At 46.5% G+C, this 13,321-nt stretch overlaps 1 protein-coding gene across 1 annotated transcript in view; it reads right to left on the bottom strand.

Annotated features, from left to right (window-relative positions):
• RYBP (RING1 and YY1 binding protein) overlaps positions 1-8,511 on the bottom strand; it is a 70,897-nt gene extending 62,386 nt beyond the window's left edge. The window contains exons 1-2 of the mRNA XM_079712841.1: positions 8,385-8,511; positions 7,503-7,628 (exon numbers count right to left, since the gene is read on the bottom strand). Of these exons, the coding sequence (XP_079568967.1) occupies positions 7,503-7,628; positions 8,385-8,416 (158 nt within the window). The 5' untranslated portion in view covers positions 8,417-8,511. The remainder of the gene's footprint in view (positions 1-7,502; positions 7,629-8,384) is intronic.
• Between the last annotated feature and the right edge of the window lie 4,810 nt (positions 8,512-13,321).

The raw sequence follows: 13,321 nt of genomic DNA, 5'->3' as shown, positions 1-13,321 counted from the left end.
AAGGAGGAGCATTTTAGAAGAAATCCAGAGGAAAAGAACATGTGATGGTATGGAAATGAGACATCATGGTCCATGCTAGGAAAACACCAAGCAGTTTGGTATGAAACACACACATGCTGTGTGTGGAGGGCAGATGCGGTGGTGGCAGGCTGCTTCCAGAAATTCTAAAGAAACGGTAGAGGACCAAATCAGAAGCCCCTTGTGATGCTCAGGATTTGGACTTTACCCTAAAAGCAATGAGAGCCAAGAGATAATTTAAGCTGTCCAAATGGAGAGGCCCAAGAACCAGTTGGATCTGTTTGTCACGTGTATGTGTACATGGGGGTGGTGACAGGTGGTTAATAAATAGTATCTGGGAATTACCAGCCTGTGAAGAGAAGTAGAAAGGTACGGGTGACATCTAAGGGCAGTGAACAGTTAAAAAGGAGGTAGGAGGAGGCAAAGAACTAACTAACTTGTATCAACCTGTACAACAAACCCTACATCCAAGAACGAAAAAGGCCTAGTTCAAACCTCAGATTCAGTGAGGCCTTGCCCAACATACCCCATATACTGTCTCTACCTCCTCTAAAAAGCACTTAGGGTCTCTACCAGGTACTCTTTCACTCCATGCCTACCATGGCATTCACACCACTGGCTATCTTTTTATGGTCTTATCTTTTCAACAAGTTAGGTTCCTTGTTTATTCAACCACTGCCTTGAAATACAAATGACCGATGAACAATATTACTCATGAGAGCCAAAAGTTTACTCCATTTGCATACTCCAGAAAATTCCACACACCAGGTTTTATTCCTTTCACCTAATGTGGATTTTATGCTGCTGCTGGGAGGAGATGGCTGTGTTCAACTGTGAGGTAATGAACAGAAGGTGCACAGAGATCCCATCTCTCGAATGTGTTAGGGGTCTGTATGTAGAGTTGAGCTCTAAGATATTCTTAGGATAAAACAGCAGTGGTTGACTACACAAGAACCACACACAACATGGATATTCACAAGCATAACAATGAGTGAAAAAAGCCAGACCCAGAAGTGTACATACTGTATGACTCCACTTAAATAAAGTTCAGAACCAAGCAGAACTCATCTCCAGTGTCAGAAGTCAGGATAGGGGTGGGGTAGGGGGAAGTGACTGCAGCGTGAACAAGGGGCTTCTGGGGTCCTGGTAATGTTCTGTTTCTTAATCTGGGTACTGGTTACACAGTTATGCTCACTTTGTGCAAGTTCATCAAGCCTTACAATTATGATTTGTGCACTTCTCTGAATGTATGCTACAGTTCAAAAAGTTTACTTAAAAATAAACAGGCAAAGCTTCCCTGGTGGCGCAGTGGTTGGGAGTCCGCCTGCCGATGCAGGGGACGCGGGTTCATGCCCCGGTCCAGGAGGATCCCACATGCCACGGAGCGACTGGGCCCGTGAGCCATGGCCGCTGGGCCTGTGCGTCCGGAGCCTGTGCTCCGCAACGGGAGAGGCCACAGCAGTGAGAGGCCCGCGTACCGCAAAAAAAAAGATAAAATAAAATAAAAAAACAGGCAAGAAGAAAAAACGGGAGGAGAGATAGTGAAAGGAAGTATAAAGGAAGATGTCACAAAGAGAAAAGGCCCTGGCGATGGGACAAGAGGGCAAATGAGAACCACAATGACTGTAGAATGTTTTACTTCAAGTTGTAAAGGAGACTTTTGGAGACCCACTATTCCCTAAAGTACTAAGGAACCGAATTAGTGCTAATGAGTATTTTCGTAAGCTACAGTCACTTGGAATTTCTTCAGCATCTACGGAAGCACACGATAAATACACGATGCATGAAAAAATAATACATATTGAATCCATTCAAAACCTCCCATCCTAGTAACAGCTGACCCTTGAACAACATGGGTTTGAACTGCTCAGGTCCACGTATACATGAATTTTTTTCAATAAACACACACTACAGTACTATACAGTCCGTGGTTGGTTGAATCCACTGATGCAGAACTGCAGATACGGAGACCAACTATGGGACTTGAGCAGCCAGGGAAATTCGTGGCAGGTCCTGGAACGAATGCCCCTCAGATACCAAAGGACAAGTGTTACGTGGATTTTCAACTATGCACAGGGAGGTAGGTATCAGCACCCCTCACCTTCCAGTTGTTCAAGGGTCAACTGCAACAGGATATACTGGCACGTTAGCTGGCCAGACTTTAGTCTATGATGTGTAGCTAAAAGTTGCGTAGCCTATGCAGAAAGGCTCGAACTCTAAACTGTCCCCCACCAAATGAGCTAACTGGCACAGGTAAACCTCCAGAAATAACTATCCCCTTGCTCCAAAAGAAAGCAGCTTTAGTGTTTCCTAAAAAGGCAAATGTGTATCTCGACTCTGCCCACAAAGCAGTCGCTCTGCCCAGTACTCACCACTCTGTAGTTCCCTATTCTGCTCTACTTTCTTCGGAGCACTGGTCTCTAGCTGAAATGATCTTATTCTTCTGTTCACTCGTTTATTTTCTTGTCCTCGCCATAGTACTTTAAGCTCCACGGGAACAAAGATCTCATCTGTCTGTACACCATTGTACACCCAGGGCCCAGATGTCTGTGTGCTCAATAAAAACTTGTCAACTACCCAGGTAATTTACTTTAAGGTCACCAAGTATACATAAGATCAGTCAGTACTAATAAATCAGTTAAGTCCAGTGTAATAGCAAACACAAAATAAATTATCACTCCATTTCTGGGTAAGAGTGATCTCTAAACCTGTACCCGCTTTTGTGTCAGCTTCGAGGCCGAAAGGTTTGACAAGGTTTGATGATTTGGAGGACTGGTAATTTTTCTATGTATTTTATGGAGAAATTTTACAAAAGACAAACACTACAATACAGCCAATGTGGCCTAAGGAGCAGAACCACTGTGGCGAGTGACCCAGAACTGCGGGGAAGGGCCTGGCTCCTCTCTAGGTCAGGCACCCCTCTGCTTCCTGGGAGGCTTCCTATCCGAAAAGTACCATAGGATGATGCTCCTCTGAAGCTTCCAGCAAAGATCAAAACTTTCACGTTTCACTAAATATGTGTGTTTTCCCCTAAAACTTCTAAAGTACTTCATGACTAGTCAAGAGACTTTCAACTGTCAGGGTATCTGAATTTAAGAGGAGAAAAAGTCCAAAGTTAAAACTGCAAAGAATCAGGGAGTTCCTGGACAAGGAAAATATTTTACACACAAACAACTGAGTCCTACCAACTTCCCATTCAATAGCCTTAGTACCAGAATTTTTTTTTTTAAGCCACACAATCTTATTACACATCTAAAGCAAATTCCTCACTTTTACTTGTCTGTAAAAACTCTAAATACAGTACATTTTTCAGGGGAATAGTATTCAGTGCAGCACTATTATCAAAGAACCACTAATCAAGAAGAAATGCAGCAATATTTTAGTAATTTTAATTTTACAATAGAGATCATTGCATTCAGAGAAATAACAAAACCAAAAGTAAAATATATTTCATTTATCACCATGTCTAGGAAGTTACTCTGCCCAATACTAAAAAACTTCAACTTAGCAGAACAACGGTTAGGTAAATTTGTGAGTTTGTGGTTTTGTTGGTTTTCTTCCTTTTAAAAGCTGATATCCTCTTTCATGAGACAGGCAAAGTGGGCTGGGAAATACTACTTTGGCTATCACCTAGGGAAGGGGTAGTGTTTCTTTCCCACTCACCACCACCTTCCATAGACACTCCTTTATTTACTACCTTGAAAGGCTCAGAGTACATCAGCATGGTGGGGAAGCGAATTTCTCAGCTGCAGGTGCCTCCTCCATGCTCCAGTGTTAAAAGACTTCGTAAAAGTGTATCACAGAACAGGCATGAGGAAGACATTCAATGTGACAGAAATGTACTAAAACTGGTTTGTGGTGATGACTGTACAACTTTTTAAAATTACCAAAAATCACTGAATTGTACACTTATAGTGTTGATGCATCATATGGTATACAAATTATGTCTCGACAAAGCTATTAAAAAAAAACAACCAGCAGGGTAGAGAGTGGAACAGTATAGGTGGAAAAGGGAGTGTATCTAAGAACTAAACAGACCCAAAACAAAATTGGTAATACATCCAAAATAAAGCTCTCCACTGCCCCCTGAACCTCCAAGTAGCCTATTAAGTGTTGTCTCCTTCTTCCCTTAATACGTTCCTTTCAAGCTTCTGACCCTCTGCTCTAAGCTGCTACAAAAAGAAGAAAAGACCTTCTGAATCACTTTCTTGACTCCACCCGCAGAATTAAATTTATCTAGTACACATAGCAATAACAGTGAAAGTTGGCAGGTAATTCTGTAGAAATCAATTCTTCTTATCCAGAAGAAATGAGGGGAGGGGGAATTCTTCTAACTGATGCCCAAGCCAGACTGCTCAGACCTCCCGTAGCACTTTATTTATACCTCTCTTAGAGCCTTTATAACTTGGATTACAGCCATTCTTATACATGTCTTACCAACCTTTTAACACCCTCCTCCTGTCCCCAATGTCTTCAGCAGACTCTTTCACGCCCTAGTAATTTAATAAATGTTCTTTGGATGAGTGGCAATATTTTCCTAATGAAACTGAGGAATATCAATTCTATTCTCAAAGAATAAATACAGTTCTATGTCCTACCGGACTATCACTAATTCAAAGCTGACTTCCTTAGCTTGATTGGTGGATAGATGATGGCAACGACAGTGACAAGAATGATGAACAAACTCTAGAATTACCACTGGCTACCCAACCAGCGAGGCTGTTATAATACAAAACATCAGCTCAGAGCAATAAAACCCAATTTCTATGCCAGTCAACAGGCTAGAAGTCCTTTTATTACTTAAAAATTATTCTAGGGGCTTCCCTGGTGGCGCAGTGGTTGAGAGTCCGCCTGCCGATGCAGGGGACACGGGTTCGTGCCCTGGTCTGGGAAGATCCCACATGCCGTGGAGCGGCTGGGCCCGTGAGCCATGGCCGCTGGGCCTGCACGTCCGGAGCCTGTGCTCTGCAACGGGAGAGGCCACAACAGTGAGAGGCCCGCATACCGCAAAAAAAAAAAAAAAAAAAAAAAAAAAAAAAAAAAAAAAAAAAAAATTATTCTAAAAATCACTAATTTTTGCCTATTACCCAGCATCCAAAACCCAACAAGTTTTCTACTGCCATCAATACCAAATCTGATGAAAACTATACAAGGCAACAAATGTCAAATCTTTGTTGTATCAAGAAAATTACACACACACAAAAAAGGCCCAGGAAAAAAACAAAGCAGTAGTAACTAGTGTCACAGAAAAATTAACCAACAGTTAATACACTGGACAACACAGGAGGAAAACCTGTGAAATTCACCCTTTCACATGAAACCCATCCACAGCATAAGAAAGCCAAATGTTATTTGCCTTTTGATCAATGACTTCTAGAACAAAATCTTTTATAAAGACTTCCAGATCTAACACATGAAAATATTGACAATAACCAAGATGAAATTAACTTATGTATAAGTACCATGAGTTGTTAAGAACTTAAATTCCTCAGATCTCTAAAATCTGTGTTCAAATCCTACACAACCACAGACCTAAAAAAGTCACAGACTCTTCAAGACAGTAGGTGAGTATCCTGTTCCTGAAACATTTTCATTATTAGTAATTTAATATATTTGTTAAAAAAACAATTCCAATGTTGTCATCTGTGACTCAAAAAATTTTAAACATCTATACTGTTTTTAAAATCAAAACCTTACACGTGCTTCCAAAGAGCTGATGAGTCAGATTTTTTTTATACGTGTAGAAACTGAAATGCACTTTATTATGAGATAATTATTCCCAGCAATACATTGGATGTAAACTTTTGAATCTGCTTTAAGTTTCTCTTCACCAGTAAAGTTCTCAAGTTCTTAGGAGTTTCCTAGTCATTTACTTTAACATCATCTACGGTAACACTCAAAGCAAAACCACAATAAAGAGGTTTGGCCTCTGAGGGATTCTACATGTAAAAAAACATTACTCAAATAAAATACAATCACTATTGCTTTAAATAACAAATACATTTCTAAACTTTCATGGCATTTGATGGAATTCCCTGTTTTAGATAGCAAAACAAAATCTACTAAGCTCCCAATCTAAATCTACTAATCTACTAAGCTCCCAATGAGTGTTTCTTATTTTAACTAAATCTGCTCTATGGTAATACAAAACATTGATATGAATTTACTTTAAAACGTACCTATGGGGAAATAGGTACTTTTTAGTTCTGGAATATTTTTATTCAAAAGTCTCAGTATTTAGAGTTAGTGGAATTCACAGAACTGTTCCACCAGTAATCGGACAAAGTTGCCCAATATCTATTTATTCCCAGGTATAAATAAAGCAATGAAACCCTAACAGGACACATTCATTTAGCCAAAGAACAATAACCAGTTTGAACTGTGCAGTGCTACTACACGGTCATGTTGGAATGCCAATTCAAAAACAAGTACCTGATGAAATAAGACTTTTGGCAATCAACTTTAAAGATCCCCAAGGAACTCACTCATTCTGTCTTGCTTTCTCTCTCTCTCTCTCTCACACACACACACACACACACACACATGAACACACACAGCCCCCCCAATGTCTGCCCATTAAATGACATAAAGAATAGTTTTTAACTTCAAACTCTAATCACTGAAACAAATTCCAGTTACAAGTTAAAAGATGACCGGAAAACTACAAAATCAGCTTCCACATTTCATTCAAGTATATCTAAATGTTAAATCTGGAGTAGTTCAACTCGTTTTGATACCAGTTTACCACCTTCACTGAAATGAGGAATTCCTTCAACATTCTTTGCATTTTAATAAAGCTCTAAACACAAACTTCAGTATAATCACACTATTCATTCTACATTTTGCAAAAATCGTCCTCCATCACCATTTCTCATAAGCTAATCAGAAACACACACACACACACACACACACACACACACTGACAGTTCAGTCTTCCAAAAAATGCACTTTATCAAACCCCAGCATTTATCTTCAAGTGCAAGGAAAACAAAAAAAAAGGCATTTGCAGTTCAAGACAGGAAAAGCACAACCACCGCGTTACTGTACAACCACCACCAAATTTCTCAGGGAAGAGAAGAATAATTCACGACAGGCAAATTAAAAACATTCTGCACATGGCAAAAATAAAAGGTCCAATGTCCTACAATCCATAGCAAAGCTTCCTCTCTTTTGGAGCCAATACCAATAGAGCCAATGGATACAAGTGTCAAATAAATCCAGCGTCTGTTTGAAACAAGACGAAACCTGGAAAAATTCCCTCCCATAAATCAGTGAACATGAGGCTGTGCACCCAACATGAAAATATACACAACCCAAAGCGACATCATCCCCCCCCACCCCACCCGGCACGTACAGAAAAAGCCGTAATCAACAAGTTGGAAAGAAGGCAGAAAGTAGAGCTCACAACCCTATACCCCCACCGTAAAAAAAAAAAAAAAAAAAAGAAAGTCCTATAACAAAAGGTAACACAGATCTTCAAGTACCTGGTGGAGGTGCCTTTCCTCACATCGCAGATGCTGCATTTAAAGGCTTCGGCGCTGTTTCTGAAGGTGCAGACGCTACAATCCCAAAAGCCTTCGTCTGCGGCAGGTTTCGCTTGTCTTTTTGGCCTTCAGAGGAGTGAGGAGTGGGGGAAAGGGGAGGGAAGAGTCAAGGAGCAGGAAAAAGGGGGAGAGACAGCAAAACACAGGCGCTGGTGAGCCGTCGTAATTTCGCAGGAATCCGGCGCTGGAAACTTCGCCCCGGCGACCACCCACCCACCCTTTTCGGGGCCGAGAAGAGCAACCGGGGGAGGGAACGGGGCGCCCCCACCGGCACCACGCAGCCTCCGGGCCCGGGCCGTGCTGCCTCGCACAGTAGGCGGCAGCGGCGCCCCGGGAAGGGCCGCGGCGGGCGCAGGAAGCGGGCGGACTTGTGGACTTGAGTGGGGCTGGGGGGGCCGGGAGGGGAGCCGCGGGCCGGATCTGGAGGGGGCGCGCAGGGACAGCCCGAAGCCGGCGGCGGGGAGTGGGCCGGCTCATTCCCTCTCCCCTCCCATGCTCGCGTCCTCCCTCCCTCCCCACCTGGTTAAATCTCCCTTTGTCTGGGAGGAGTGGCGGCGGCGGCGGCGGCGGCGGCGGCGGCGGAGGGCGGCTGAGGAGGAGCCGCCATGGCTGCGGCGCGCACGGCCGCCGGCCCCGAACGGGAGCGACACCGCCTCCCGCCGCCGCCGCCACCGCCCGCCGCCGCCGCCTCCCCCCGCCCCCGGATCTCCATCTTAGCAGCGCCTCCCCCCGCCCCGGGTGGCTCCGGGGCCTAGTCGTCGCCGGCCCCCGCCCGCCCCCAGCCCTCCCTCCCCTTCCGCCCCCTCGGCTCGGAGCAGGTACCTGGTCGGGCTCTTCTTGTCGCCCATGGTCATGGATGGGCTGTACCCCAGCCCCCCCCCAAAGCCGAAACCGGCGCTGCTCGGAGGAGAAACGCCGTCCGGGGAGTCGTCGCGGACCGGCCCCCCTCCCTCCCCCGCGCCCGCCCTCAGCCGCTGGGGCTCGAGCTCCGGCCGCCGCCGACGCCGCCGCCGCTGCCAGTCTCCGGACGAGACTAGTCCCCACCAGCGCCGCCTCCGCCGAGTGACTGACGAGGGGCGGGGCCGGGCGCCGCGCGTCACGCGCCGGGCGGCCAATGGGAAGGCGGCGGCCGGCGCCGCGAGGGCGGGGGCGGGGCGCGGGGGAGGGCGGGGCGTGGCGGACGTGGGCCGGGCCGTCGGTGTGCGTGCCCGGGAGTGTGTGCGCGCTGGGGGCGCGCGTGCCTGCCGTTGGCCCCGCGGCCCGGCGCGGTGGAGCGTGCGAGGCCGGCGGGGCGCACGTGGCCGCGCCCAGGTGCCGGGTCTGGGCTTCGGGCCTCGCGCGGCCGCCCCGTGGGACTGTCGCCGGGCCTCGGGCCCCGAAGCCGCCCCGGGGAAGTAGTTGGGCGCAGTTTGCGCGCGCCGCTGGGGCTTGCAACAGCCGCGACGCTCGCAACGCCTCGAGGCTTGCGTTGACCCGGGAGCCGGCAGGGCCTCTTTTGGCCCGGGTTCTTCCGCGCCCTTCTGCTCCTTTGCCACGCGGAGCTTTGTATCTGCCTCTCGTGAAGTCCCTGTTTCCAGCCGATACACCGCCCAGAAGCCCTTTCCCAGGCCCCTGACGCCGGAGGGAACTGTGCGGAAAGGGTGTGGCACAACTGAATGTCCCCCAAGGCCCGACACTCAGCTCCTGCTTGAACCCCCGAGAGCCTAAATAGGGCGTTTCCCTAGGGAAGCTACTGTTCAGATCCTGGCAGCCACATGCCAACAGTTTAAGCCTTATGTTTCAGCGCCTTCATCTCCAAAATGAGGCTAATAACCATCCTCCTTAGGTTCTTTGGAAAATTCAGAGACGTAATGCACGAAAAGCAGGCAGGTCAGTGCCTGGCACTTAGGAAGGACCAACACAAAGTAGTGGGTTAAGAACTATTATAACTGGGCCTGGGTTGTGCACCATTTCCCCTGCTTTAGAAGCTTCTTAGAGGCAAGGAACACGTAGTAACCTTTACTTTCTGCCCTGCTCCAAGGACGCTTGCCAAATTGACTTGAACGTGACTCAGGCCCCTCTGGTCTTAGGCAATGGGGAATTGTGGTAGGGGGAAAACCACAGATGATAAGATAAAAGGCTTGGCTGGGCCGAAGCCCTGGGTGGGGTAAGGGACAGGCTCAAGGGATAATGCTAGAAGTTGGGGGGTGGGGATAGGGGTGTGGAGGGAAGATAAGACGGGCCCTCAGCTCCCACTGAGACAGCCCCCCTCCCCCCAGTTTATATGCAAACACAAAGTGGGTTGCTGTCAAGACTGCCCCATAAAAGGGAAGCATTCCAGGGCAGGAGAACAGGGAAGCTGACTTCCCTGAGACAGAGTGCCCAGGGAGCAAGAAGTCCTAGGATCAGTCCACGGTTCAGAAGGGAGAGAAGAATTAAAGAGGGAGGGAATGTGTCAACGGATAAGCTTGATAAGCACATGCTGTCCTTTCTAGGCAGGCACACCCTGGAGGGCCAGCACGGACAACACTGTTCAGCCAGGGTCAGCTACCTCCCGCAACCCTCCAGGGAGGAGAGGAGGAAGAGGAGGAGGAAGGCACAGGGCTGAGGGCCAAAGAGGCCAGAGAAAGGCAAGGGGCATGCACACAAGCCATGGCACAGTGCCTGCAGCCTTGGCCTCTGATGTCTGCCTGGCATGCTCCCAGGATTCTGCCCCTAGCATGAAGGTACTGCGAGAAAAGGGACATTAAGAAATCCCAGCTGGAGGAGTGGCCTTGTGGGAGGGAAACTGGGTAGCTGGGAGCCACAGGTAGTGGGAAGGAGACGGACTTTATTACTATTTACCAAGAGTAACATGCACGAATTGTTTTGCAGCTCCGTGAATTTTTATGTGTATCCACTGCACCTTTGCGTGCACCATCTGTATCAAGATACAGAATCTTTTCATCTTTCCGGCGAGTTACTCCTCTCCCTGCAGGTTAGCTTTGTCTGAACATCGTACACATGGGTCACACGGTATGTACTGAAGTGTCTGGCTGGCACCTTTTGCTCAACAAAATATTTGTGATATTCATCCATACGGTTGCCTATCTCAGGAATTCATTTTTGTTTGCTTAAGGGTGTGAAATTCCATTGCCAATACACGGTCATTTAGTTATCCATAGGAGACTGACTTTTAAAGTGTATTTGTGTGTGTGTGTGTTTGACCTGTTTTATCTCTTCAAAAAAAAAAGAAAAAGTTTAAAAACTGGTTTGAAGAAAAAAGAAGTTCCAGAATAGAGAACTAGTTTCTAGGAACATATCAGACCCACACATCACCATGTGGTTGTAACTGCAGAAGCTCTAAGTTCGTTCACATGTTGGACGTAGATATCTACTGAAAGTCTCCTTGTAGTTACAGGAGCCAGACAAGACTCCTTCATACTGGAGAACAGCATGACTCTAGGCAGAGCATCAGACTATGATCCTAGAGCGGTGGTTGGGGAACAAATCTTCCTCCACAGCGTAACCTTGGACCAGTGTGGGGTGAAGGGATGAGTGGGAGTTGACAGAGCTGCCTTGCTGCTCCTCTGTTGCCCATCTTGAACTTCCACTTCATATTTCATTGGAAGGAAGGGTTCGACTGCTTTAAAAACTGTTAGAAGCCCGTGGTTTTAGAACAGACGCTGGTTAGAAGCACTCCCCAAGAAATGTCTGGTGTAAATGATTCCATGGATACACAGGGCAGATAAAAACACCACATTTGGACATTTTGCCTCCTTCCCTCTCATTCACTCCACTTCAGTCACACGGGCTCTTCCAGGAACAAGTCGTGCTCCCACCAAAGGGCCTTTGCACTTGCTGTTCCCTGTGCTTGGAATGCTCTTTTCCCAGATAACCACATTTTCAGCTGCCTTACCTCCTTCCGGTCTTTGCTCAAAAGTCACATTCTCTGTGAGGTTTTTCCTGGTCACCAAATCTAAAAGTACCGTCCACCAGCTCCCTGTGTGTCCCTTAACTGCCTTTCTTTTTTCTGCTCTGCACTTATCACATACCATGACATACCATGCTGTCTGCTAATCTTGTTTAGCAGATCTTTACCCAGTAGGATAGAAGCTCTGTAACGGCAAGGATTTTTTTTTTTCTCTTTTTCTCCTCACCACACCCCACCCCCCCTCCAAAACACACACACTGTGATATATAAATGCCTAGAACAGTGCCTGGTAAACATGCATCGAAGAGGATTTCTTTCATTTAACAGTAATTTATTGCACAGCAACTCCATGCCTTGCCCCATGCCAGGGATGGGAAGATCAGATAAGCAAGATAGACTTAATTCCTGATCTTTTGGAGTTTACATTCTACTTCAGCAGGCAGACTTCATCAGAGTAATTAATTATGATTGTGACAAATGCTACAAAGTACGGGAAGCAAGGCAAGATTGCCTAGGAGAAGAGAAAGGAAGAGCATTCAGGGATGTGGGGCTTTGGAGGAGACAGAGGTGAGCAGCTGTGCCAGGAGCCCTGTGAGAGAGGAGAGATGGGGCCAGCGAGGTAGCCCCTGGCTACGCCCTGTACGGCAGGGTGGGCTGAGATGGGAGCGGGGTCTTTATCCTGAGTGCCATGGAAACCACTGATGAGTTTACCAAGACTCTCTGTCTGCCTGGGACTGTCTTTGGTCTGCCTTCATGAATGAGGGACTGGGAGAGGCAGACCCCTTAGAGCAGGGAGGCAGGGGGAGGACCTTTAGATTAGCTTGGGAGTTGGACAGAGAAGGGCATTTCGAAAAGAGCTTCCCCCCCCTTTCTTACACTCCAGAAAGAAGCAAAACCTACTGGTGCCTGTCAAAGGAAGGGTCTGGAATGTTATCAACTCAGCTTCCTCCTGCCTTTACATTTGCGAGTGCTACTCCAGGCAGAAAACCTAAACACTAAGACTGGGGCTCTGAACTTTAGCAACACCCAATAAGGATATTACGCACAAGTGAGAGGAAAAAAAGCCTTTCTCCAGATACCTTAGGGCTTACTCCGCCCCATCCATGTTACACCTTCCTATGGTCTGAGTCCAAACTGTGGTTTGGGGGGAGGTTTTCACCAACCTGCAGTGAAATGAGAAAACTAAAGGGGAAATGTATGAATACTTTCCTACACTCAAGTAAATTACCAATTAGTTGGTTCTCAGCAAAGACTATTTTTTATTCTGAGATTATGTCCTTCCAAGTTTTTTCTTTTATTGTAGGGTTGGGTAACTTAAATCCTCCTTTTTAAATGGAGTGTTGGCAATAGTAGACGGTACTTGCCTTGCTTAAAATGTCCTCAGTTGACCAAATCACAAGTGGACAATTCTCTGTTGGCTTCCTAACTCCCTCTCCTCATCAATTTTATTCTTGATGTTTTAAGTGTACCAAGATCTAAATAATTTTAATGAAACTTCTCAAGATGGTGTTATTGAGGGGAACAGTAAGGAAAAAACAGTATCACTTAGTGACTAAAAGAGTCACCCACGAAGGACGGAAGCTAGGAAGGTTAAGATTTTGATCGTAATTGCAAAGATTTAATGCCCTACTTTGCACTGAATGTTCCTTCAGTGGTTTAAGAGAGAACATTGTTTCTTGAAGCATCTAACTACCTGGAGTATCTTAGGAACTGGGGAAAACCTAGCTCATTTCACTGAAAAACTCAGGCCTGTCCTGATATCACTGGCGATAGCTGTGGAGCTGTTACTGAAGACAGGATTAACTTCTAAAGAAGCAGCCCCGGAGTAAGAAAGAGGTGGAGCTTCCCTGACCGTCTGTGTTTGAAC

This window comes from Hyperoodon ampullatus, assembly GCF_949752795.1.
Source record: "Hyperoodon ampullatus genome assembly, chromosome: 10".
Classification (NCBI taxonomy): domain Eukaryota; kingdom Metazoa; phylum Chordata; class Mammalia; order Artiodactyla; family Ziphiidae; genus Hyperoodon; species Hyperoodon ampullatus.
The sequence above is the reverse complement of the archived record's forward strand: the minus strand, read 5'-3'. Positions and strand labels throughout refer to the sequence as shown.